The sequence below is a fragment of the Apaloderma vittatum genome, unplaced genomic scaffold, assembly GCF_000703405.1.
Source record: "Apaloderma vittatum isolate BGI_N311 unplaced genomic scaffold, ASM70340v1 scaffold487, whole genome shotgun sequence".
NCBI classification, from domain to species: Eukaryota; Metazoa; Chordata; class Aves; order Trogoniformes; family Trogonidae; genus Apaloderma; species Apaloderma vittatum.
The window spans coordinates 1-27697 of record NW_009727582.1 but is presented as its reverse complement, the minus strand read 5'-3'; the positions used below and the strand labels follow the sequence as shown (position 1 = coordinate 27697).

Genomic DNA, 27697 nt, shown 5'->3' with positions numbered 1-27697 from the left:
TATATATTTAATTATTTATTTAAATTTTTAAGTTTTAATATTGCCTATAGAAGACACACCTCTAGCATATGAGCCAGCAGAAAATGACATATGCGTATTGTTTGGTATTAATTGGATCAAACTTTTAAAAAAAACCCCAAACCTGAAAATCTCATACAGATAATGACTGTTAGCACAGGAACTTTTCTGACCATGGGTTTCTTTCATTGAATTTATGTCCAGATTTGTCCAGATGGAAGGAAAATGGAAGAACAAGTTGTTAGCAGGCAAATAGTTTTCCACTTAAATTCCACGGGTAATGTATTTTCATGCTTAGTGAAAATTGGGGGATATATTTTTCTTGGCTTAAATACTCTTCAGTCACAATGTTTTAACCCCACACAGCCATGTTAATTTAATGTTGAAAATATCTGTAAAGGTACTGGATAGCTTGGTTATGAGTAGAATGAAAACGCGTATTTTTTTGTAAGTTACCTTTCATCTACATCCTGGAACAAACACGTCGGTGTGTGCGTAGTCGTAAAAATTCTTTTGTCAGGAGGAATTCTGGGTGCTGAGAGAAAAATAAAAAGCAGATGAACAAGTGGGATTTTTTGCAACAAAATATACTTCAAACTAGATGGTTTTTTAAATTCTTCTGAAAGCCTAGAAGTCAGTCTGAGAGCATATAAGAAGGCAGCTTGCTAGCTCACAGCCTCTCAGCGAGGGCAGAGAACAGAACAAATTTAATAAATCTTCACTTTAATAAATCTTCAGACCACCGACAGTAACTCATAGAGTTGGCTTTCTTGAGCTGAAATTCAGTTGTGCTACACCACATGGAAATTCCTGTAGCAGAACATCGAACAGTTCTTAAACCAAACTACTCCTTGTGCATCCAGAGGATTACCTTCATAACCAGAATGTACTTTTTCTGCAAGCAACACACAGCAAAGCTGGTCCTCTGCTATTTCCGGATCTTGCACTTTGATAAGGTAAGGAGTCATCCGAAACGGGTGATAGCAAATCTCATTTTCACGCTCCTTCCCTGCACTAATAATTAAACAGAGTTAATTAGTTCAACAGATTCATCTTAGGCAAAACAAAGTTTTAATTTATCCATTGTAATTTCATCACAGCACAAGAACTGCATGATAGCTCCCTAAAATAGCACCCGAGAACTTAACTTTCTCAATTTTTTTTTTTGTAGAAGAGAAGCCAATTCCGATGGCACCCCTTGCATATCAACTGCAATGAAAAAAATACATTGTTCTCTCTACTTCTTGAAATAAAAAGATCCGTGGTTGCTTGATGGAAAAGGAAAAGCATCCCTCCTATGATAGATTTAGTTATTTTATTGGCCCAATAATCTTAATCTGCAACATTATACCCTTCAGAAGGATGAATTTATAGTTGTATTTTATGAAGACTGCTCTATCCTCCCAATTAACATAAAGACCTTCTTTTACTCAGTAATTATTTGAATTAAAAAAGAATGAAGGCTCAGAGATTATTACCTATAGTAACAGTTGTTTGCTTAACAAGGATACAAAACACAGTAAGGAAAGTAACAACCACACAGTGACAAAAAAATATTAGTTGTAATAAGTTTATAACAGCATAGATTAATAAAACTAAAGCTTTTGGAACCCATGTTAGTTGGACAAAATAACACCAGCAGTACTTTTACAGTACATCCAAAGCAACTCTCTTAACTTTGCAGCCCAAAATAAACTTTGTTTAAAGTTCACTCGTACTTTAATGATAAGTATTTATTTACTCCAGAAGTAATTAATAGGATCCGCAATTTCTGTTTTTGGAAATGCTACCAAACAGAGAGTAAGCAGCAAGAAATCAAATTGTGTCTGAGAGTTCATGAAGTAAGTTGCCAGCATTTCCTAAATAAATGCAACTAAAGGAAGCGGGAGCAGGAAGAGGAGGAAGAAAAGCGAACCAGAGGGAACTGTGTCTGCCAGTAACTGCAAAAGAGACAAGTCAAACTGCCCTCATGTGTCTTGATCTACGGGGCACTTGGAATGAATTTAAGATTGGACTTGAGTCTTCTAGAATGAAAGAGACTCTGTGGCAGGTGCTGAACTGAACAGCTCAATTAACACAAACTGGAGACTTTCCACAGCAGTAGGAGATATCAGATGAGCTTCCCCTTTGATGCAAAGCTCAATACTCACACTGATTAACTTTTAAGATGCAACTTCCTGAAATTATTTGTCAGTCTTCTCTGTAGCTTCCAGAGTTAATCAACCAGAGGACATGCAAATATTTTGCCTTATGTTCAAGTTACGGAAAATCAACTTGCTTAAGTAAGGTGCTTATAAAAGTCAGATACTTTTATAATGTGTGGTTTCATAATATAACACTATAATACTGTTGTCTTACCTGATCCGACAAAAAAAGGACTTCTCTTCCATGCAATCCTGAGTGGAAGACTCTGGAAATATTAAACATATTTCATAACAAGTTAAAAATTACTACAAGGTTATGATACTTAAGAGCTTTCCTGTGAATGGTAAAAGGTGAATACTTTAAAACGTTTACGTTTCCTGAAGTCTACACATGCATTTGCTGAACAATATATTTCATGAGCAACTAAATCTGAATACCACGCAGACTGAGGCACGTGAATCACAGCTGCTTGTTTATTAAGCCTTTTGCCAGAAAGATACCCAAACAGTTCTTAAGTTGGAGCTGTTTACTCTTACCAGTTTTTCCAGTGTACTTTATAGTGTTGACCAAAAACATCTGACTATCTGGGATCCCCAAATTTGACCTTTTTCCTAGAAAGGCGCTACAACAGCTGGATCATCAAATTCACTTATCATCCTCTCCTCCAAAAAAAAAAATATTTTTCATTAATTTTTCATTATTTTTCATTCCTGCCACCTTTTAACCATATTTCCTTCCTTTTCCAGAGTAGCCACAGACTGATTTTGATGGCACCTTCTGGTCTTTCAAAAGGCTCAGCGTGCAATACTTTTGGATATTATAGTCTATGGCAGTCAATCCATAGGACAGTGTGCATAGTTCCACTTCCTGCTTTTTTGAAATACGAAGCTATACACAAGGGTCCTGAAACCACAGAAAATGTTTCAGAAAAAAAAGCAGTATAACTGAATAATAGCTGTAGTTAGGATCACATGGTCAGGATTCACCACTGACCCCGTCTCACACCAGAGGCCGGACTAGAGACCTCACAAAGTCCCTTCTGACCTGCTTTACTATTTAGTATATATTTACCACTAATTATTTTTTCAGATTAAATATGGTTCACACTGATTTAATAGAATTACTACACAATGGATCAGAATGTCAAGCATTCAGAGCAGACCTTGTATTTCAAGTGTTTAGTTAAAACAGTTGGCAGCTATTTCTCAATTCCTGACAGCTGCAGCTACACTAGTAAAACAATCCTCCCACAAATACCAAGTGCCCCAAGACCTGATTCTTCCCCGTTAGTACGTTCGACATCATTTTTCTAAGGCTGAAAGAATACAGATACGATTGTACTTGGTGAATGCACAGTGATAGTAGCTAAGTATATCTTTCTACGAGGCAATCAAGGTGTCCAGCATTCAATCATTTTAAAAGGAAGAAGGTAGAATATTATCCCTCTTATCTCTGAGAAAAATATGTTGAAGAAAAAAATGGGTCTTTTTTCCCTACTATTAAAAGCAAGCCTTGCTGATTTCTAAAAGCTTGTTAGACGTCTAGTATTGTTCAGAGTTGTTCTAATAATACATCTGTGCTACACTCTTCAAAGAGTGATGGAGATGGATACAAAGACAGCAAAAATCAGTTCAAGTATTTGTATCTGCATGACTGAAAGAAGGTCAGAGAAGTATCTGCTGTTGAGACCACTCACCAGCTCTATTGCAGATATTCCATGACGGCAATCTGTATGGAGTAGTAGAAGTATAGAACACACTGACATCCTGAGGTGCCAAGAACTCCACAAATTTGGCATTTTTAAAATAACCCTTCTTGCAGCGCAGAATAGAAGCAGCTTGATCAGAGATGTATAAAATTTTCCCAGTAATCAGAGAAACAGCAACAGCAAACATATCCTAATAAGAAAAATGACAAGTTATTTAGACAGTTTACAACATTCTTCAATCCAGGATGTACTTCTTAGATATAACACAAAATGGAAAAACATTCGTAAGTTCGGAATAAAAATCAAGGAAACGGTGTTAAAACACATCTGTTTAGGGAGCAATAAAATTAATCTGCTTATGAGGTAGACACAGCCAGTACCTTTTTTGAACTATGCAATAAGAATATTACCCCAGCCTCTTACTGGGTTAAAGACCTAAATATCACTGCCTTATGATGCAGAATGAATTTACAAATTAAGAATTAAAGAGCTTCCAGTTACAGAACTGCACATTTTACTTGTGCTTTTTACAGGCATATTTCACATTGATAGAATTCAACTGTTCTCTGAAAGGTTGTTTACATTAGCTTGTCCATCCACTGCAAAATGAAAAAAAAAAAAAAAGCCCTCTAAACCATTGGTAACATAATAAGTAGAGAGACGAAAAAGTCCCACACAGCTATACACGTGGTCCACTTGTATCCTTTCACCTCATTTTTCCTCTTGACACAGAAGACCTTCCTGCGTCATAACCTTTAATGCTCGATCTGCTATCACTATACACAAACTTAAGAGCTGTCGTCACAACACCGGTTTCACAAACTCAGATGTTTCACATCAATTCAAAGCTGTTTACAATATTTGGCTGAAGTTCTCAGTTGCACTCTGGACTTCCTATTTATCTGATGTTGTGGGTAACCTTTACTATTCATAGATACAACAAAACCCACCTACTTCTAGCTAGGAAAAATACTCCATCAGGCCATTATTTTTTTGAATTCAGAACTTCAAACATTCAGGCAGAGGCTTCAGGAGGAAAAACGTAGTGAAAGGTAGTCTAATAAGTTTTGATGCAATTATTTTTTGAAGATTCCATAGTTTATTCCTAGACTGCCAGGAATGTGAAAAATAAATAATAAAACAACTCATGCTATGAAGCATCAGAACATGCTGCTCAGGGAAGTAGCGGAGTCACCATCCCTGGAGGTGTTCAAAAAACGTGCAGACGTGGCACTCCAGGACATGGTTTAGCGGTCATGGCAGTGTTGGGTTGATGGTTGGACTTGATTATCTTAAAGGTACCGCTCAGAGGACCAAGGTGTTTAGACTACCAATTTCTAAATTAACATTTTTGACAGAACTAAGCTCAGATCAAGGTGCTATTGCCAGAGTTGCAAAGGCTCAGAGTTTCTCCTCAACGTTCCTCGGAAGGCAAAAGCGAGCTTTTTCAGCTTGTCGGCCTAGCAACCAACTCTTACTTTGCTAATAAAAGAAAGGAGGAAAAAAATATAGGGGGGAAAAAAAAAAGGTATGCCTGAGAATTCCAGTTCTAGTAAATACTTTCAATATACACTGTAAGCCTGGGTCACAATACTCACTGAATTTTTCATGATGTACTCTGAAGTTATAGTCTCAACTTCCTCCACCGTGTAAGATGACACATTGAGTCCAGCAGGTTGGGATTCATTAATCATCAACAACTGGTAGTACTCCTCGTTGGCTACATGAGAACATTTAACAACTTATATTCACAATTTAAAAATCACATCAATAAAGATCTGGCCCAGGAGTGGTAAATGGCTAAAACTAGTCTTGGTATAAGCACAGAACAAGCAGTGGGGAAACCTAGCTGCTACCCCAAATTAGCTTTTCCTTGGTGGAGCTTCCCCATCAGCAACTCAGATAAGTTTACTCATCTTAATATAACCATACGTGCATGCTCATACATTTTGGTCTGTTTAACAGTTCACATAGTATGAAATTATAAATTGTCGTCAAATTAATTTTCTAACTCAATAAAATATCAGGCATCTAGAGAGCTGCTTTAACTCCCAAAAGAACACAAGTCAACAGAGCCAACAAACGGGAACACCATGAAAACATCTGTTTAGAGAGGTTTTCAAACATAATAAACTTAGCTTTACACAGACAACCACATCTAAATTCCTATTTTAAATGATTAATTATATCCAGGCTGGCATCACCTAGGTAGTATCATACTTAATTACCTTTAACTTGTTTAATGCTTTTAAGGGCATATTTCAACGTCGTTAGGACACTAGATTTGCCTTTAATTCTCTTTTCAGAAGGAAGGTGAGCTTTCAGCTCTTGTAATGTTTTCAGCAGTTCCTTTTGTGTTTTGGCTTTAGTGGACTGCTCACTACTGTAAGATTAAAGACAAAAAAATAAACTGTCACTTGAATGCCTGCAGTGACACACCTCTACAGAAGCCCAAATATATTCAGACTTGTCACGTACCTAAATTTATACAGCTAGCCACATGAACTTTTCCAGCACTTAGTATCAACATTTAGAACTTAAAAGAATTCTCACAGTCATTTAAAATGAAATATTCACCACCACCTTAAGTCTTATTGTAAAATGTACTCTATATGTGCAACAGTACATATACCCAAGCACCAGACAATTTTAAATTTTTTTGTTGGGCCACAGTCTCCCTCCTCCCTTTTTAGTGGTATTTTCCTTAGTTCCTTTCAAATTCAAACTCATAGAAATGTTCATGGACTTCAAAGGAGAGAAGCAGGAGGTCCACTCAAGTCTTCACCTCCTGTTCGAGCAGGGTCTCATAAGAAAGGTCCCTGAAAAGGGAATGGCAGTGGGAGAGCATCAAGTTAACAAAACAAACGGAGAAATCCTCTGAACAACGTATCCCAGTTAAGCATGGCAACACATTAAATAAGGAAACGTGACTAAATATATACAGTAAAGAATCAGAGGAGGCTGGAGACAGAAATCGCATTCACATTTCTCAGGTGCATGCTCAGAAGCGCTGTCTCAGTGCAGAAAGTCAAACTACAGAGATCATCACTGCCAACGGCAGAAAATTATTGCCTGCTTTTGCTGTTCCTGATATCTCTCCCTATTATTAAGAGGTGCTGAGAAAAATCAAAAAGGAAGAGAAAAGAAGGTGAGGGAAGGGAGGGAGAGGATGACAAAGATGAATGGCAGGTGGGTAGGAAGAAGTTAAAATGAAAAATCACCTTGTCTTTCTGATTGGAGTAGATTTTAAAAGCTAATCAGTCACAACAATCAAGAGGATTCTAGAGCTTTTCTTAAATCTTCCCCCAAAAAAGTTCCTTCCCACCAAAGGGAAGCTCTTCTCTTACCAGCTGGTTGTCATAGTCTCTAGGAAGTTACCCTACCAGAAGAAAATATAGCCTTGGCACTGCACTGTCTGAAGTGCTCAATAAAGTGGCTTCAGCTTCCAGGTAATTTAAAAAAAAAAAAAAGAGGATTTCTGAATGTTTTTCTGGGAAGTTTGAAAAGTTCTTCAGCTAGATCATTCACCTGACAGGTGTTGGGTGTATTTCACCAAAAATGTCTGAAGAATAACAAAGCTGGCCTGTACTAAAGAATACTCATTGTTCTTGCTCGCATCACAACGTACTACGAGAAACATAGTGTTCACTTAATCAGTGGTCATTTTGTACTGAGAAATAATGGCAAGGGCTAAGACAAAGGAGTAGAATACTCCCTTGGGAAACACCATGCTCGTGCTGTATATTAAAATCACATCTACAATATGCCTTGACAGTTTGGACCGATGCAATCAAACGGGGCCTTGGTAATAGAAGAACCCTCTACGCTGGCAGTAGGGAAGAAAAATAATGGCAAGGGCTAAGACAAAGGAGTATAGTACCCCCTTGGGAAACACCATGCTCGTGCTGTATATTAAAATCACATCTACAATATGCCTTGACAGTTTGGACCGATGCAATCAAACGGGGCCTTGGTAATAGAAGAACCCTCTATGCTGGCAGTAGGGAAGAAGAGGGAAAAGATCATGAAGTAACTGAGCAGACTGCTGGTTTTGTCATCTCCGAGTATGTTCATGAGAGCGGTCAGGCTCTTCCGCAAGAAAAGAAACCTTTCTCAATCAGCCTACAGCAGCAGCAAGTACAGAAGATGGGCCTTCTTGGAAAATAAGTCAGACAAAAACATTTTTCCAAAGATCAGCAGCATCAGGCACAGCAGAAAACCACAGGGAAGGTGTGACTCGCAGAGGAGGGTATAAGCAAATTCTATAAAGACAAGAACTTTCCATCTTGCTTTATGTGGGCAGCAAAGGTGCCTACAGATATTGAATTAAGTAGTTGGTTGGTGCCAATATGAAATCCAAAGCCAAGCAGTCTTTGAGTTGAAGACTAAACCTATAGCTCATCAGCTTCTTTTAGCCTTCTCTTTAAAGATCATTCTCCAGACAGCCTCAGTCTCCCATTCCCAAAAGATAGTCAGATTCCGCTCTGTAACCCTCTAGCACTGTGCCTGATGTGGGGAAAACACTGTTCCATCTGGAACAAAGCAGCATCTGGAGCAAAGAGCAGTTAACGGAGTTTAAACTAAAGAGGTAGGAGAAAAGCTGCAGGAAGTAAGCCCCAAAAAATCTTGCAGTGGAGAAAACTGAGTCAATCGAAAGGAAGATTAAGAAATGCCTTTGGCTCACTGTGTTTCATATTAAGGGACATGAACTGCAGACCACAATTTTCAACTGAAAACACAGCACAGAACAAGATTTCCAGGTGCCTGCAAGGCAGATGCAGAAAATAAGTTTATCGAGCACCAAATGGTGTAAAGGGGTCATTTTATGTACCCCTTCTCTAGGAACTGCATCAAGTAGAAACACTTCCAGGTAGGTACATGTAGGCAGGGGTCACAACTGACATCAGTAGGCTACGGCTAGTTATCTGTGATCTGCTGAGGATCAGGTTTTTGATCTTTTGATCAGAAGCTGACTTAAAAAAACCCAACAGATACAGCAGGGCACTCGGAAGCATCTGGATTTGAGCCTTCAATGTCACCAGGGTTGTCAAGGCTATCAGGGTCAGAAGGAGAGTTCATACAAAGGGATCCCTGCAGCTGATGTGGTTTATCCTTACAGACTTGAGGCTTGAATCCTGGTGAATGGAACAGAGGAGAGGCAGATGATACGGCTGCTGGGCAGCAGAACACATCTAACTCAATGGGTGAATTCTGATGTTAAAACACTGCTAAGGTTGTCCCCAGGCAAGGGCTTCCGACTAAATTCTGAAGAGCAGAAAACATAAAGAAAAGCTTCAAAATAACCTCGCTAGAGCTGAAGCAGCGTTCAAACCACAAAAATGGATTTACAGAGTTAAGCTACCAGATCAAAACCAAAAAAGACGACTTGAAAGGTTATCACACAACTTGATAGAACAGCAACAAAAAGCTCTAATTCAACCAAGTGGTTAATGGGACATGCTACTGATTACAGACAGGAAAAGAACGAAAGATAGAGTTTCTTGTGTATTCCTCCAGGTTTAGCCAAAACAAAAAACCAAAACACAACACTAGTCAGTTTTCAGCATTTAGCATTACATACATGCAAAGTACTGAAAATACTACATTAATTTACCTGCATCCACTGCTAGACTGATTGTGTTCAGAGTTTGCAATCATCAGACTAAATGCATTTGAGCTTGAACTAGAATAAGGAAAGACAGAAAGAGATCAATATTAGTAAACCTAACAAATAACTTGCAGTTCATTTTAACTTCATACTTTCCTGTTAATGACTGGCTATCTAGAAAACAAACAAACAAAAATCTCACTTTAAAAGCTTCTGCCTGGTACAACAAATAGAAACTATAGCTGTGGCACATTTGCTGTGTACACTGATTATTTAAAGGATAAAAACAGCACAGCTGCATCCTTACACAAAGACTGACACTTTTTGATATACAATTATAGAAGCTGGTTGACAAGAAAGTATATAAATAAGGCTAATTAAATGCACAACGATGAGAAAAAAAGATTCAAATGAAGCTCGCCCTGTGCAACAGTAGAGATCTCTTTGTGAATTTATACAATTTACATCACAAAGAGTACAACTAGAACACTCAGCTTTAAGCTAAAGATACATTTTATAACACAGTCATTATTTAGAAATTAGATTCAAATAGAAAAGCCTTTAATGACAAAAACAAAAGCGGAATTTATTTAACATATAGCTCCTACCTTTTATGACAGTCTGAAGATTCCATAAGCATTGCTGAGTCTTTCCCATTTTCATCAGACTCATGGCCATGAGAATCATGGCCACTCGAGTAGTTTTCATTCGTGTCGTTTCCACTGAAGTCATTTCCACTGGATCCACTGCTCATCTCAACATCTTCCTGAAGAACTTCACGAGAGTGTTCAGGCTTGGGCTGAATTTCTGACTCTTCAGCAATCATCTGGCTATGGTTATTTGCAAGTCCAGAGTAATCACTCATTTTCTCTTGTGCTTTTAAAGAGAACGACGAAGAAAGGCTTTCACTGATAGCAGATTGCTGCTCAGGGTTCTGCTCCTCAGTGCTAGAGTAGAACCCCCTGAACTTGATAGAGTCCATGGGACGCTCATTAGAAACACTGCCAAGATCAAGAGTAAATCAAGCCATATTCAGAATTCTCTCTCGGTATAAATTCTGTTTGGAAGCACAGACCCACAAATCTGAGGAGGAAGGGAAGGAAGAAAAAAAAAAAATTATTGTTTGCCTTTGCTGACAACCTGGAATTCTCACTGACTGACAAAATTGAAACTGGTAAGTGATACTCATGGTTAATGCAGCGAGCATTTGAACAACGAAGATTTTAACTTAGATACAATTGCAAACCCAACAATGTTTAATCATGGAAAAGGTATTTATTTTTCCTAAAATGCACACAAAAAGAAATAGAATACACACGAAAACCTATTGAAAAGTTTAAATATTCACTTGTTTGCTATTCTCCTACTTAATACTTGACACTTACTTTCTCAATTTGTTTAATACCTCATTATTTTCAGTGAAACCATTCTCCTGTCTTCCAGTTTACCACAATAAACAACAAATTCCATTCAGACATCGGTGGATTCTTTACTTGGTTTGGAGATTGACTGAGATTTTGTTGGTTTGGGTTTTTTTAAAGTAAAAAACAAGACTACGCGTTTAAAAATCAGTTCTGCCATTTTGTACAAGAGCCACGTAGACTGAACATACAGTAGGAACAGGGAAGCTAAGTACAAAAGCCCATCTATTTTTCAACAACACAATAAGCCTGAGAATAATTTTATCTGCTGATTACCACCAATTCAGGGAGGAGGGGGTGGGAAGGGATATCCGCATAGTTTAGAAAAGTAAGTTTAAAAAAAAATAAACAAAACAAACTCTGTTTTTAAAGCAAACTCTAATTCACCAGGCTCAAAATCGGAGCGTACATGGAAGTGAACTCAGACTAAGATTGAAGAGCCATCAAAGGAGAAGTACTAGAAAGCAGTTCAACTTTATGAATAAAATAAAGATATTTAATCTGACTCATTTCCTTGTCTATCTCAGCACCCCACAGAGACAATACCACAAAACCATGGACTAAGATTCTCTGAACAATATAGTTCATCATCATGGGGAAAAAAATAAAAGGTTGTTTTTAAAACAACAGAATCATGTTTGTTCCTTCCTCTTTGTTCCTTTAACATATTCAAGATTACAACTGTTGACTAATAAGCCTCTAACTGGAATAACAAAGTCCATGAAAAAATCTGCAACAAAGTTTTGCTAATACTAACTGCAGTGGCTTCCCTTTAGACACAAATAAATATATTTTTTGAAAGCCTGTAGCAGAAAACATGAACCTAATATTAATTTTAAAACACGCTATGATTCAACTCCCCTTCCACCCCCTGAAAAAAAATTGAAGCTATTTTCTTACCCTCCTAATTGCTGTTTTTCCAGAAATTTTGTTAGCACTTCATTATAGGTAATAATAAAAAAAACCCCTTTGGATAGAGTAAAATATCTTGACACTTCAGTTCTGCATGTTTTCACTGCAGGTACACTAACCCAGACTAACCTGACATGCTGTTACACTTTCATACTGCATACAGGCAGTAAATTACACTTCAGTAGCTTCAACAGTTTTTTCTGAACTAAGTAAGCCACTTCTGACTTAAAAATTACATAACGGAAACATGCAATAAAGGAGCATTTACCCTGAGGTGAAACTCTTGTATTATTTCGCAACGGCACCTACTCTGGTGGCCAATGATTAACTAGATCAGACACTTCATCTCGCATTTAATCTCTTTGGTAGTTAGAGCTCACACTTTCACTTGCCTGACTTAGCAAGACGTTTTAATGAAGTTCTGTCCCTGTACATAGTCCACGCTCGCCACACATGCTCCTAACGAGCCTGACTGGTTAGTGGCACCAGTGCTTAACCACACGGGGCTTAGCCCCGACTCATTTTGTCTCCGAGTGGCTGAAAACGTCAAAGGGCTCAGGAGAAGGAACACAGAAGGTGGCACTGGGAATACAGGCGGCACCCAAGACAAACCTCCTGTTACTGTAAAGGTAAGGAGTGTTTTCTAAACCCGTTAATTTATTCTTGCCCAGGAAATACTCTTACCACTACTTCAAGTATTGCAGAAGTAAGAGTATCTGTCTGGTTAAGTGACTGAACCCGCTCTCAAGAAGCCATTTCTCATGTGACATCTGTACTCTTACTTCTCGCAGGGCACTGGGGCTGTGAAGTTCTACAGAGGATTCAGTTAAGAAACTTTACTCATATCAGTGAGTAAAGTTACCACAAGCTACTCAGCTAGCAATGGGATTGCTTTTTACGTTCTCTGTAAAGGTTAAAGGCAACCTCAGAGGCCATCTACAGCATTTGTACACTTCAAAAAAATGCCTTATGTGCATCAAAATGACAAGTAAACCCCATCTTCATTAAGATTAAGCTTTTGGAAAAAAGACAGCCACAGCATCACCTGAAAAGGTGATCTGACATGAAGGAATTTAAGGTGAGATCAAACATTCCTCACATTATATTCTGTGCCCAAGGTGAAGGTTTCCGCCTACTTCTCTGACCAAATGCTACTTGGAAAGAGCTTTAGGTACAAGAGGAAAAAACCAACCAAACAAAAAAACATACTGCCATAACCGAAACAATGCTAGCTGCTAGTAAACTACGCTACATGACTTCTTTAGAAGGAGAGAAAAAAGCTCTCTCAAAAAAAAATGTTGGAAGTTAAGAGTCAACAAAATGGTACCACAGCAAGCATGTAATGTTACAGTTTGAAATTCTGAGCAGTTAAACCACTAATAAGTAAATTTTTTCACCTCCGAATATTACCTACTGTCTCATCTCCTCTCTTCTTTCCCTGACACCTCTGTTAACTTCTGCTTCCTTAGGTGGGAGAGAATTGCTCCCCCCAAAACATATAGCCGAGTAACTCCACGACAGTCAAGATTACAGGGGTTTAAAAATTATTTTTATTTTAAACAATGAATTCCAATTCAGAGAACCACCAACAGAAAAGAAGTAGGTAGTGACCTATAGGAGATACCGCGAGAATTTTCTTCCTCCTGGTATCTGGCAGAAACTTGTGGCAGGAAACGCTTACGTTGTGTTACTTCTGTCTCTAATCAACAACATGCTGGAGCTCCTGCAGTTCTGCTGCAGCATTTACGCAGACCCCACATAACTACAGCCCAGCGACTGCACTTTGAACCACAAGGACAGCGGTGCCAGAAACAAAAATGAACATCCCAGTACTGGAGAAGATACAAGTTTGACCTTTCTGGTGGCATCTTTCAAGAAGAATTGGTTCAGCTCCTTGAGGTGAAACAGTGCTCTTGGGCAAGACTGGAAGATTAATGTCACTGGAAGTCAGTCTTGCACAAAATTTCTTCTGTTTGAAAACCTTGAAAGCCTTAGTGCCAGAGGCACGTACCAGCATAAGGAATACAGGAGGAATAAATAGGAAGGAACAAGAAAAACACATATGATAGACTTTCAAGAGCATCTAGGTAAAGAAGGAAGAGGAGTGTTTCTAAACCGAGAGCTTGTATAATAAAAAAGCCAGGATGTTCCAAAGTAGCAATGTTAATATATATCATAAATTCAGAGATATTTTCTAGAGAAAAGATGGGAATAACTGCAAAAAAAAATAGGAGACTGGCAATTACTCTACACCATGCTCTGTGCCTGTAATTTTAGATAAGAACTGATGCATCTGGCTGGACTTAAGCTCATCCTCTGACTGAGAGTAAAGTGGAACATCTGTATGCATACACAAGCTCCACGCAAACACTTCAGGAGCACAGGGTCAGTCATCCCAGAGAGATTAATTAACGTTGAAACTAATCTCAGTCAAAATGCCGTAATGAATTGCACATACTCATCCCACTTACGTTCTTGAATAAATTTCCAATCAACAACCAAACGAGAAGCAGAAGGTAAAAGCTAGCACGCTTTCCCAGTCCGAGGTTCTCTCCTCTTACCACTGGTTGAGGAAGGTAACTGCACCTCACACTAAGCTGAGTAAGTAAGAGCAGACAGTCACATGAAAGGTTTGAACTCAAGAGAGGTTTATTAAGACTTTTTTTTTTATTTTCTGCTCCAGCTTTCCAAACTTTTAAGGGAGGTTGTCTATTTTGACTGTGTAAATAAAAATCTTATTTTCAATCTTAAATCGGCACCAGTCGACCTTGATTAAGGCAACTGGCTCACAAAAAAGCCATTCTATTCTTCTAGACAGAGCAAACCAACCATAGGTTTGCTATTTTGCCACCTCTGGCAAAGATCAGAACTCTTGAAAATCCTGTTGCAGTGTATGAAGGAGGCAGCATAATTCCACTGAACAGTAAGGACTAATGTAGGCATTAATATGCCAGATTAGATGTGCCCAAAATATCTTCTAGTTATTCTTTATCTACAGTAGCTCCTTCATCCTGCAGTAAGACAACGGAAACAGGCTAAACTTTAGTGTTCCCAGAAAAACACACCAAAATATATATGGCCAAATACCGGAAGTAATGAGTTTATGCTTTTTAAAAACCCTCTTAAGAAGGGCTGTAAAACTCCAAGGAAGCAAATTTCTTCAAACTATGGTGTTTCAACTCAAAAGTCTTCTTTCAGCAAAGATCTGGTTACATTCAGAGAACAGATATTTCGAGATTTCTCTTCACACAAGAAATATCATGCCTAGTACTGGCATTTAAAGAATGAGAAACTAAAAATCCAGAGTCAAAATTACCTAATTCAAGAACTGAGTAAGAGAAGAACATCTCAAGATTTGATTCTAAATTTGCAACAGATATAAATTCTCCTATATTCTCAAATGAAGCAAGAGGCACACCACAGTTTACAACTATGCTTCAGACATGTGAGTATCTGGGGACTTTTAGTATCAATTCCTCATGGTCAGGATTTAGTTTTACTGAAGGTCTTATCAACAAGAAGAGTTTCCACACGTCTCCTGGATGATTGCTTTGCAAAATGCTAAAAGTTTTCTCATCTGTACGACAAATAATTAGCAGGGATTTAATCATATCACACAATTTCAGAGAAAATTGAAAATTAACATCTAAAATGAATGCGTTGTCCCTGTGCAATTAGACAATAATTAAATGCTTGGTAGTATCAAAACATGAGGAAAAAATATTGAAAAACAAACAATGATCCAAGTGACTTGTCTGACTGTACAACTTCATCAGCCACAACACTGGAGAGCTTCACTTTTTTTGTGACAAGCGACAGAACATTTAACAGAATACCTTCACTAGGACAATTTCTAGGAAGCGGGGGAGGGTGAAGGCAGTATTGTCAGACTTCACTACAAGAAAAAAATAATAAAAGATGCTTAAAAATTTCCCACAAGATTTTTTGAATGAAAAAAACCCTTTTTTAAAAAATTTTTTTTTTTGCATCTCACTGCAAGACACCAGAAACAAGTTTTTTTCTTTTTCTTAAAAAGGAATGAAGCAGAAGTCAATTTTCTACTTATGTCAATAAAATCACTGACACATCTAAAACCTCATGAGTCCTCCCATAAAACCTGAATCTCACAGCACTCATTTCACTAGTTGTTGATAACGAATCATCTTTCCATTCAAGAGAATCCCAAACACAGGACTGTTAGTTAAATAAAAGTTAGTAATATCTTTACAAAAGGGATCCTACTGCCACCTTACAAGCCATAGCCTCGGTCCAGAGCCATCCAAGCATCACCCTGAATTAACAGCAGCACCTATAGGGGAAGAGGTCAGCACAAGCACCACGCTTACGCAGGGCTCTTGCATCCATAACGAGGATGCTTCCAACCAGATTATTTCTTCCATGAAGAAACTGAAACTTGAATTCAAGTGTAAGCATCAGTTTAGGCTAAAAAACGTTTTAGCTTCAGGTAAGGTAACTCCCAGGACACACACAAAAAAATAGTTCTGAATGAGTATGTAATATGACTGAAACCAGAGTTCCAGGCTAAAACAAGCAGAGAACAACGTATTTTTTGCATTAACTCTAGGGAGGTGGGAAGGGAAGCATCTTTCTACTAACATGAATCATAACAATTATGCATGTTTCTTACCTGTTTTTGCTACGACAAGTTGACAAAAGTGTTTATCAAGCTCCCTCCCAGCTAGCATCAAAAGCATGAAGTGCCTAGGTCCAGAGAGTCCCACATGTATTTAATTCGTGTCTCATCCTCTTCTACTGGAAATCTTTGACCATTACAGAGTCCGGACACCTCTACAACTATAAAATATAAAAGAAATACCTGGGCCCCCCAACAGTGTCCTCTTCAAACAGATACCAGAGAGATGCTCACAGTTATGCCATGCCTATGCAGATAAATGTTGGTTAAACATGAAACTGTCATCCAGCAGAGGAATCAGATACAAATTTGCATTTTAAACACTTTTGGTCTAAAGTAAGGTCTTAGAGATTTTTAAAAAACAGAATCTTCCGCACTAGATAAAATAACCCTTCTAATTCACTACCGATATGGTATCATACTATGTACACGCAGAGTACGTACACAGTCTGCACGGGCTGCCACAACCACTGCAAATGAAGGGCCAACCTGTCCAGCAGATAATAGAGCAAAACACTTGATGTAGTCAGCCGGAGCTCCAAATGCTTCCAAAGTTTGGTCAGAATGCCATTTTAACACCTGAACTGAACTCATCTATGTCGCTGTAGGCTTGATATGAGCATTAAAGAGTTTACTAGGCAGTGCAATAATTTCAATTCACAGAAAGGTTGAGGTCAAAGGGGAGCTCTGGAGGTCGTCCTGTCCCACTCCCTGTTTGGGCAGAGTCACCTAGAGCAGGCTGCCCAGCACTTCCTCCCGATCACTTTCAAATATCTCCAAGGATGGAGATTCCTCTCTGGGCAATCTGTCCCAATGCCCATTTAGCCTCACAGTTAAAAAAAAAAAAAAAAATTGTTTTCCTACATTCAGAAGTCTGTACTAACACAGTCCGTCAATATACTACTCTTCCTAATAAAAACAGTTTCCCAAGAAAGACACTATGAAGTTCAGCATGAAAAACTGAAAGCTCTTCCGTTAAATCTAGGAAACTAAGCCTATTGGTACATGTCACTATCACATAACACAAAGCAATAGTAGAATAAAAATCCGAAGTTCATAAGAGCAAACATTTGTGGGGCAAACAATTTCATCACTTCAAGTGCTTCATTTGAATATGCAGAAGAAATGTTTGGAACAAAAATTTGGAACAGTGCTCAAATCCCAAGCTAACCATTTTGGAAGACAGCCCACGTTAACATGCCTTAATTTAAAATGCTGCACGTCTACCAACTGTTAAAAGTACATTTGTGTTGGCCAGACTTAAGGAAGAATTTATTCACAACATTCCATTCTGCATAACATTGCAAAGCCCATGCAAGTTCTACAAGTCTCAGATCGCGATACAAATCTGCGTACATTGGTTCTTTAAATGTTTTGGCTCTGTCTTTATCAGAAATTGATAAAACAGCTCTTTATCTCTGACCACGAGAAGTGTTAGAAACTGCTGTATCTGGAGCTACTTGCAGATTTCACAATTTTTAGCTTAGACGCTGAAAATCATAGAATCATTTAGGTTGGAAAAGACCTTTAAGATCATTGAGTCCAACCGTTAATCCAGCCCTGCCAAATCCACTACTAAATCACGTCCCTGAGCACCACAACTGCACGTCTTTTAAATTCCTCCAGGGATGGTGACTCCACCACTTCCCTGGGGAGGCTGTTCCAGTGCTTGACAGTCTTTTCAGTGAGGAAATATTTCCTAATGTCTAACCTAAACCTCCTCTGGCACAACTTGTCTACGGGTTGAGGCCATTTCCCCTTGTCTTATGGCTTGTTACTTGGAAGAGACGACCAACCTCTACCTCACTGCAACCTTTTTTAAGGTAGTTGTAGACAGCAACAAGGTCTCCCCTGAGACTTCTTTTCTCCAGGCTGAACAAGCCCAGTTCCCTCAGCCGCTCCTCAGAAGACTTGTTCTCGATACCCTTCACCAGCTTCACTGCCCTTCTTTGGGCAGGCTCCAGCACCTCCAACACTAGTCTTTCAGCAGTAGCTAAACCCTGGTTTACCGACAGCTCTTCCAATTCCCTCACTCTAACTCATCTCCCTGTAGTCTATGTATTTTTTAATGGAGTTAAGTTTCTACCTTCACTAAACAAGATCTACAAGAAACTCGCCACAAGGTCTTGTCTGACTATTTATGAAGGGATATAGCATTTCTCTAGTTTGATGACCTCCACCATGACATTTTCATAGATAAAAAGCTAAAAGGTTTAAGGAAGTCTGGGTTTGAAGAGGGTATTTGCAGTAGCAGCATGTACCATTTTAATTGGGTATCATACTGGCTTCACCTACTTAATGCATTTAGGAAAACATTAAGAAATAACAGTCTTTGTAAACTACTTAAAATTCTCATGATAAGCCTTTCTACAATTCAACTGAAAGCTAAGGCAAATCCATGCCAAAAGGATTGTTATCTGGAACTAAACACAAGTCATTCAAACCAGGCAACTTATCAGTTTGAGTAGAGCTGGACGCAGTTAAATCTAATCTTCTGGTTTTCTCTTATTTATCAGAAGAAATGTAAAGGCAACTCGGTATGCCCAAACACCAAAGAACTAAAAGAGTTCATCCGTGTATAGCATTTCAAGACGTCTTTTCCACAGAAAGAAGCCTAATTTGATCAATCTACAAAGAATATAGAACCTGTGACAACATTTCCTTCCATACTGTGATATATCTATTCTAAGCCTAGATGATTTCAAGTATTAGACAAGAATGAACAATGCTTTAGGGAACACACCTGTGTTACAGGATCCCAACCAAGTTCACTTTCGGTAGAGACCTGAAGTCACACCTGCAGCGTTGAAAAGAGAACAACTGATATCAGCATTAAGAACCTATTCAGATCACATTACACAGACACAGAAAAACAGTTAGGGTTTGGTTTTTTGCAATCATTTAGTATTAATCCTCAACATCTGTTACAATTACACCTGTACTGCAATATTACAGTACTATCCAGAACCGCTATCCTTCTCTTTCCTGTCCTGGACCATTATTGTCCCATCATTGGATCACATTTAACAAAACCACCTGGATATATTTTTTCTTTGCATTACAGATGACATGCCTCCACTGTTCTCCTTTACTCTCAGCTGTCTTTTTTTTTCCTTTTCTCCGATAACCATCAACTTTTCTTAACTTTCAGAATATTTGAATAATTATGACTGTCTATTTTGCTTTCTTAATCAACCACACATCCCACCCCACTTGCAATAGGGTTTTTGGTCATCAGCTTCCCACACATCAAATGTAAACACGCATAAGGCAATATCTCTCATGCCACGCGTTCAACTTTCAAAACAGAGATCAGAACAGTATCAGCCTGTTAGAAAATAGAGCACAACTGACCAAAAAATACTGTTGGAAGCTATGAGCTGCTTACTAAATCAAAGCTCAGAAGCATAATGTTTAACTTTCTCGTCCTGAGCTATCACCCTGATTATGTGAACAACACTAGATACTTTATTTTCTGGACCTCAGAGTTTTCCTCATAATTAATATTTCTTAAAACACATAGAAGGGCAATCAAAAGACTGACAAGGTTTACATGAATAAACTTCCACACAGCAAATAATGCAGACGTAGCACTTGATACTGGCTACTACACTAAATTTCAGTTTCCTAAGGATTTAGAGAAGCCACATCATTTCCATGTGCTTCAAGATTTATACAACAGGTCTTTAAAGATTTAATGCCCTAACTATCTTTTTTGTTTTCAGCATTCTGATATCGCAGTTCAAAGGAAGCTTACAAAGCAGCAGCAGCAACAACAACAACAACAAAATCAGTTCAGAGTAACTGAGAAAGTACTGATAGTATGAATCGCTTTCTTGGGGTCAGCACAAGGGACTCACCTTAATGAAAGTGCTAATCATGATCTTCCCAAATCTGAAAGTGTCCTCAACACACTCCTATTAAAGAAAAAAAAAAAGTTTTATAAGCAAGATAAACAATTTTTTTATGAAACATAAATCAAGCTCATTTAATAATGCAATACAAGTTCTAACATGTAAAATACATATTCCACAGACAAAGAACAATTAAAGAATACAAATACAAAATGAGAGGAAATGCAAGAAATTTTACTGATAAAAATATTTACTATTATTGTAACCTAACTTCTAAATTGGTTCCTTGAGCAATGCCCAGAGTAACACGTCAAAAGTCCATCTCCATGATCTTCATTTACTGTTAAAATACTGTTTAGATAATACAGATATCAACACAGTGGATTTCAAAATCAACTATCCACTCAATCTGGGAGCATCCAAGCTGAAGGATGAGTACTATCTAGTAAAAAATTTGGGATCACATGTTTGAATTCAAGTTATGTTTCTTCTTCCACAGATTACAATCTTAAAGCATTTCACTACCGAAATACAAATTCCAAATTAGCCTTAGCAGATGAAAAACTCTTCCAAGAGCTAATTCAGCTGAGCAAAAGTATTTACATCATTACCAAGACTAGTTTCATATTTGAAAATACAAGCATGCATTCTTAAAGCAAAAGATGTTCCCAGCTTACTAAAACTCATGATTCTTTAACTTATAATCTGTTAAAAAATTTTAAAAACCCCAAAAATTAAATCACAGAAAAAATGTTCCTTAGCTATGCCCCAGAAGGCTAAACAGGAAAAAAATAAATGCCTCACTCCTCAAGTGATGGTTCCTAAATAGACCTAAGCTTACGTCGCCAAGACACTTCTATTCCTGAAGCACCCACAGCACCACTATTACATTTCCTTCCAGTTTTAGATTAGTTTTGTTGTTTTTAAAGCAGCTCATTCTCCCTGTGGAGCAGCTAATAGGAAGTAGTTAGCCTGAGGTAACAGGACAAACTCAGTTTTACTATGAATATACAGGACCAGTGCATTGTTGCACTTATCAAGTTCACATCACGGAGTGTCAATCTCACCTGCGCTGCACTGACCAACCTGGGCCAGCTCCGATCCCGCATTTGCTTTCCTGTAACTATAAGAAGCCAAGAACCAAAGTAATCTCCCCTTCTTCCCCCTAAAAAAAAGCACTCGGAGCCACTCCTCCATCATCCAGCAGGAAGCATTCTCTTTTATATCAGAAAGCAAAGCTTGTTTTACCCTTTCAGGTAATTCAGCTTATTCTGTTAAGCTCGCCACTCGTGCTCAAGTCTCCACAGTGGATCTGGCCTAAGCTTCCCCAAGAGTCAACAGAAACAGTCCTTCTCAAGTTTGTTCCTTCACCTTGAATAATAAGCCATGGTCCAAGGCAAGTTTAATTGCCAACAGGCTGGGTATTTGCCATTAAAAAAAAAATTTAAAAAAAAAAAAAAAGAAATTGGGCATAGACACACACTCCTAACAGACACAATTATCACAGCCTGCACCAAGACACCTTGTGAAGAAGCTAAACACAGTCTCCTTTACCTGGTCCAAGCTTATTTCTAGACATCTTCCTTCCAGTCTTACAATAGATACTTTCTTAAAGGTAAACTGATAATTTTGTGTTAAGTGTGAATTTAAAAAGACATTTGACTTCCTTTGTAAACAGAAAACACTATTCTTTTCCCGAGTGGAACTGGAGAAGTTATTAAGCAGGAGATCAGTAGTCAGAACTCTTAAACTGAATATTTCAACTCCTGTCCCTTTTGAACAAAATAACAAAAAGAATGCATTTGAGGAAGTGTTGTCACATAAAGGAGAGAAAACCTATCATGCCCAGCCATGCAGTTACATATTTCTCCTTTATTACAGGTGAAACTAGATCTAAAATATCTACAACGCCGTATTCATACTTCATATTTGTTGACATCTCCATTAAGCAGTGTTATCTGCACACTTACTGTTCCCCTCCCTTATTAAAAAAGGGCACAATTTCACCAGGAGTTATGCCATTTACAAAAATTCCAGGCTAATGCTGCTCTTTAGACATTGCTGCAGGTTATACCCAGGTTCAAGATTTCAGTCAGAATGAAAGTCCCATTCTGAAGACTTTACGCCAAAGAAATTCACATTACTAATACAGCCTCCACCACATCAGTAATACACTCCACACAGCATGGCAACTGAACAAACACGATGTACTTGTCCTATGAGTTGGCTGTATTAGTACTGAGAAATAAGAGCTCAAGTCACACAGAGGAACCCACAGTAGAGATGTAATTGAAGTCACAGAGCAGCTTTATATACCGAAGATCTTTGTGCAATTAAAGGAACCAAGCAGCAGAAACACAGAAGTATGTATAACAGGGTTCAGTACAAAAATCAAAAGGTGCAAGGAATAAGGAGGACAGGAGAGACTGGACATGTTCACCACTTCATCTTGTCTCCTTAAGCTTCAATTGACAAAAATGACTGGTGTTACTTAACACTGAACTGCCTCTGTTTTAGGACAGGATGTCTGAAAGGAGTATAGCCTTAATTCTACTTGTTAGCAGCCTGTTCTGCATTTAAAAAGCCATCTATACAAGGAAATCTTCAAGTATTCTATATGTAAGAAAAAGAAAAAAAATCAAGCATTAAGAATTAACCATGGTACACTCAAAAACAGCTAAAAGCAAAACCCCAAAGTTTCTCCCAGACATTTTGACATACAAATGACCTCTCTTTCCTACTATCACACCTTTTCAGGAAGAACATCAGTACTGCCTGCACCGAACTTCTGCTGCCTGCTCACACAATCTGCAGAATAACCTTGTGCTCTTGCCCCAAGAAACATGTTCTCCGTGTATGTCAGTTCACTTGTCATGTGCACAGTGTGTTGAGTCTCTACCTCCAGTAAAATTTTGCTTTCTACTGGGAGAAAATGACAGAAAAAGGAAAATCATACTCCATGGCTATGTATTTCGAGGAAGGTAAAATAATTGTGTTCTACAAGCAAAGCTTTCCAAATCAGACTGCCCAAAAAAAGACAGAGAAATCAGAAGACTCCTTTAGGACTACCACAGCGTGCTTCACCACCAGTTGGAAACACCCGTACAAAAAATTTTCTTGACCTTACAATAGATTTCACAAACACACAAAAAAATTCTCATCACCTCACTTGCTTATGTGGTTAAGCAGCAAAACCATGCTCTTCAGAACCGCTGCCTGTGCAACTTGCACGAGACTTAGTACGCTGCTGCTGTCCCTGAGGAACCCTTCCAAGAGGGAGAGAAGACTGAGTAAGAGGACTCTGTACCAGCTTGGACAAGTCCAGTACAGGCATTCAGACATAAAGACCCCACCTACACTTCAGGGATAACTTTAGAGAGGCAAAATCGAAGCCCTCAAGCCCCATCTGCACTCTTCCAGCACCGCTGGCAGGCAGAGCACCAGCAGGCTGCACAAGCACGCCCAGCGATCAACTAAGCCACTTACTCGAGTACCAGCTCACTGTGCGTATGCTCAGGCATGCGGATTCCCATGTGTTCGGGCGCTTCCCTACTACATATGGCTGCTGGCTCACTGTCAGCGTGAAGTCAGTGTGCTCTAAAGAGTAGCTCAGAGCCTCTCCACAGCATTCGCAGACATACCCAAACTGTCTGATCCTTCCTCCCTTTGGCCACCTTTGCCATGCTGCATTTCACAAAAGTGGCCCCGGGGCCACACGAAATCCCAGCAGCAGATCACAAAGCCATTAGCTCAGTAGCAGATCACGAAGCCATTAGCTCAGTAGCAGATCACGAAGCCATTAGCTCATGAAGGATGTTGCTGCCTTCTCTTTCGCCTTGCCCTTTAGAATTACTTCACACAAGCATCTCACCCATAGGTAAAAAGAATCAACCTTCCCAAACCCTCTCCACCCATCAGAAGGTGGAGTCGTCCTTTATTAATCAAAAACTAGCAAGGAAAGGTTTGTCTTACTACTGGCAACAGATGTGACGTTAACTGCCTGGCCCCCACTAAGCTGGTTAAGTTTAAGGCAGCAGTTAAAGCCATAGAGGGGACAGACACTTTTGCAGAGTACACAAAACACCATCTTCTTTCAAGGCCATCGTTTTCTGCATCCAACCGCATCTTACTGTGCCCCTTCAGTATCTTAAAGGGGCCTACAGGAAATCTGTGAGGGACTTTTTAGGCTGTCAGGTAGTGATAGGACTAGAGGGAATGGAGCAAAGCTAGAAACAGGTAGATTCCGATCAGATATTAGGAAGAAGTTTTTCCCCATGAGGGTGGTGTAGGTTGCCCAGAGAGGTGGTAGAAGCTCCCTCCCTGGAAGTTTTTAAGGCCAGGCTGGATGGGGCTCTGAGCAACCTGATCTAGTGCGTGATGTCCCTGCCCACGGCAGGGAGGTTGGAACTGGATGATCTTTCAGGTCCCTTCCAACCCAGACAATTCTATGATTCTGTGATCTATACCCAAAAGTGGAAGTCAAATCCCTTCAGAGTAATAAAACTATATCACAAAGAATAATACAAATCTTCATTGACCCATTCGCTGTTCAGTGCTAGACAAGCTAGGTTAACAAAATAAACATTCAAGCAGTTTAAAACTTTCATAATAGGGATGTAACTGTATGTGAAAGTATGAATGCAGCAAGACAACCCAGTTAAAAATCTCTGTAGTCCACCAATCTCACAGAGGAATACTAGGCCATGCAACCAAAACTGGACACAAAAATTCCTTTTCAGAAACACCTGATTATCTAGTAATTATGATGTGGTAACGTTATGACTATAATACAGTGTCTACAGGACATTCATGCCAAGTATTACGCAACACCTTGCTAAGAACATGATGTTCCCTTTTAACATAGGCCAACCATAGCAACCCTATATAAAACACTACAGTAGATGTAGACTAACGATAATTTACTTGTTCTACTGGCTAATGGCAATCTACTTACTTTTAAACCACACCAAATACTCCTCAGCCCAGAACTTGCTCATGTGTTTATAATTAAAAAAAAAAAAAAAGATTTTCTGCAGTACAGAATTTTTTAATATTGTAAAGATGTTAGAGAAATAAGGGTGTGGCAAGAATCCAGGGGGAAAAAAAAGCGCCACATTCGTTTATCAGTCTGTATCTAAATCAAACACTTCCTGGTCATAATAAAGTCTGAGGTAGAAGAAAAACCCAGAACTCTACTTCCAGTGAGTTTCCCTATTCCACTCTACTCTCATACTATGGCTAAACTCCATCAAAACCAAAAAATGTGATTCTTCACTGGGAAAATTTATTACTATAAAAATGTATTGTCCAGGGACAGTATCAAGTAAATTTACTTCATGAACTGAGCGTTACATATTTTAATCTTTTGACTGGGGAAAAAAAAAAAGTGGTAAAATAAGGTATTATGCCAAGAACTGACACAATATGCTGTCTCTTCAATGCCTCTCTGTGGAAATCCGAAAGGAATAAGAGTAAGAGGTAAAAAATTAAGATTATTTAGGCTTTCATGGATAGTGTTCATGAGTTAAAACATATATAGGAAACTTACAATGAGTCCTACCAACTGACAAATAAACAAAAAGCCCAGCAAAACCACGAAGCATTTGGATCATAAACGAAAGCATAAAACTTGCGGAATCTGAAGAAAGTGCACAAAAACCAAAATCCTGCTTTTCCACATCTTCTGAGCTAGGTCAAGCCAAATGACACTTCTTCGCAGCACAGGACAGGCCATGGTCTTTCACTGCAGAGCGTTGGGGCACTTCTGCCAACTACCTAACTAAAGCATCCTCCCTTCTGCTTTAAAACAAATGCCTGAAAAGACCAAAAACTCACCAAAACTGAAGGATAACATTTATTTCTGCTCTAAGCCAAAGGCCCTCTTTTTTTCCATTACATCTTACTGGTGAGGTAAGCAGCCTCCACAGTCCAGAACAAGGACTCCACCTCAGGACAGTGCCCTAATCACAAGGCTAACAGCAAGCCCTGGATGAAGCGAGGACACGGTCCAGTTCTTCAGTGAAACTTCCTCACTTTGCAGAAATAACACAAGTTTCAGCAAGAAAGGGCAAAAAGAAACATTAAAAGAGTATGCAAACACTCACAAGAGTCAGCAAGAAGGAACTTGATGGCACAGCACAACCATGTGGGCACTCTCTCTACCATCAACCAGATTTTAGGCTCTGCTCCCAATTTTTGCACCGTGTAAAGCGTATAAACAGCACTGTGCCCAACGCTGTGGAGATCAAGGACACATACAGACACTGAAGCACCCCAGAAGGTACGAAAAGTTGGAGTTTCGTCAAGTACAATGCCCTCCAACCATCTAATACACAATAGGATCCATTTATGGAATGGGGCCACACCACTGAGGCCTTCGCTGTCAGCCTTAAGTTTTATTAACAACCTTGCATTATCAAAGGTAACCGTCTGCACTCAAGTAGATACTCCCCATGGCAATCGTTTGGATTGATTCAGATTTTACCTCGACAATAAGCAAAAGCCAGCTCCAGAAAATAGCTGCACTTCTGACAAATGTTAACTAACATTAGCTGTCATCTGTAAATAATCTCTGGTTAAAACTATATGGGCAACTTGAAAGAGCTTCTCACTATACTATAGAGTTTTTCACTCTACTTTTGACTTGACCAGACAACCTTACTGCTAGAATCATTACAGAATTTCCATCTGTTCCCTCTTCTGTGTAAATATGTAAGTCATAGCTACTCAATCAGTAGACCTCAGAGTCTTACACTTGGAAAAGAGAAAGACAGATATCTCAAAGCCTGAAAACAAACCAATGTGTTTCTCCAAAATCCCTCGTATGCACTGTCTCAGTCAAGTTACTGTTTCGCTGGAATACAATTTCAAAGTGCTTCAGTTTCCAACACCAGAGACCCCATGCTGACATCTCTGGGGGGGTTTTTAAGCTCCCTTGTTACATAGGCAAGTGCTGTGCCATATCCTAACTAATTAAAAAAAAAAAAAAAAAGTCAGTTGTAAAGTGTCAGCTTGACTGTTACCATGCTGCTCATCTATTTAAATGAAACTGTACTTACATAAACTGTTTTGTAATCACGCATGTAACTGCATGCAACTCATGTCAACAGCAGCACAAACACACGGTCTCAAGGAACAAAGTGTCCTTGCAACTACAGGCAAGGAAAAAAAGAAGAAAAGCACAGCAGCACCTGTTGCCGACTCTACCTGTAGCTCACGCATCTCAGTAACGCCTGTTACTTGCTGCCACACAACTCACACGACAAAAATAAGAAGCCACCCGGTTCTCTACAGCCCCGTGCCCTCCGGAGGGGGGCGGCGGAGCGGGTGGGCTTGGTGCCCGCCGGCCCTGCTCACCTCACCGGGCCACGCGTGTCT

The 27697-nt window shown here is 39.0% G+C and overlaps 1 protein-coding gene across 1 annotated transcript; it reads right to left on the bottom strand.

Annotated features, from left to right (window-relative positions):
* Positions 1–474: 474 nt before the first annotated feature.
* On the bottom strand, positions 475–20384 carry LOC104269788 (period circadian protein homolog 2-like; the record flags this gene model as incomplete). The annotated part of the gene is made up of 9 exons (XM_009873703.1): positions 20327–20384; positions 10088–10562; positions 9486–9554; positions 6100–6254; positions 5470–5591; positions 3860–4061; positions 2377–2428; positions 890–1032; positions 475–553 (listed from the first exon to the last, which is right to left on the bottom strand). Coding segments are annotated over exons 2-9 (1196 nt in total), but the record flags the coding sequence as incomplete, so codon positions are not given.
* Positions 20385–27697: the final 7313 nt, after the last annotated feature.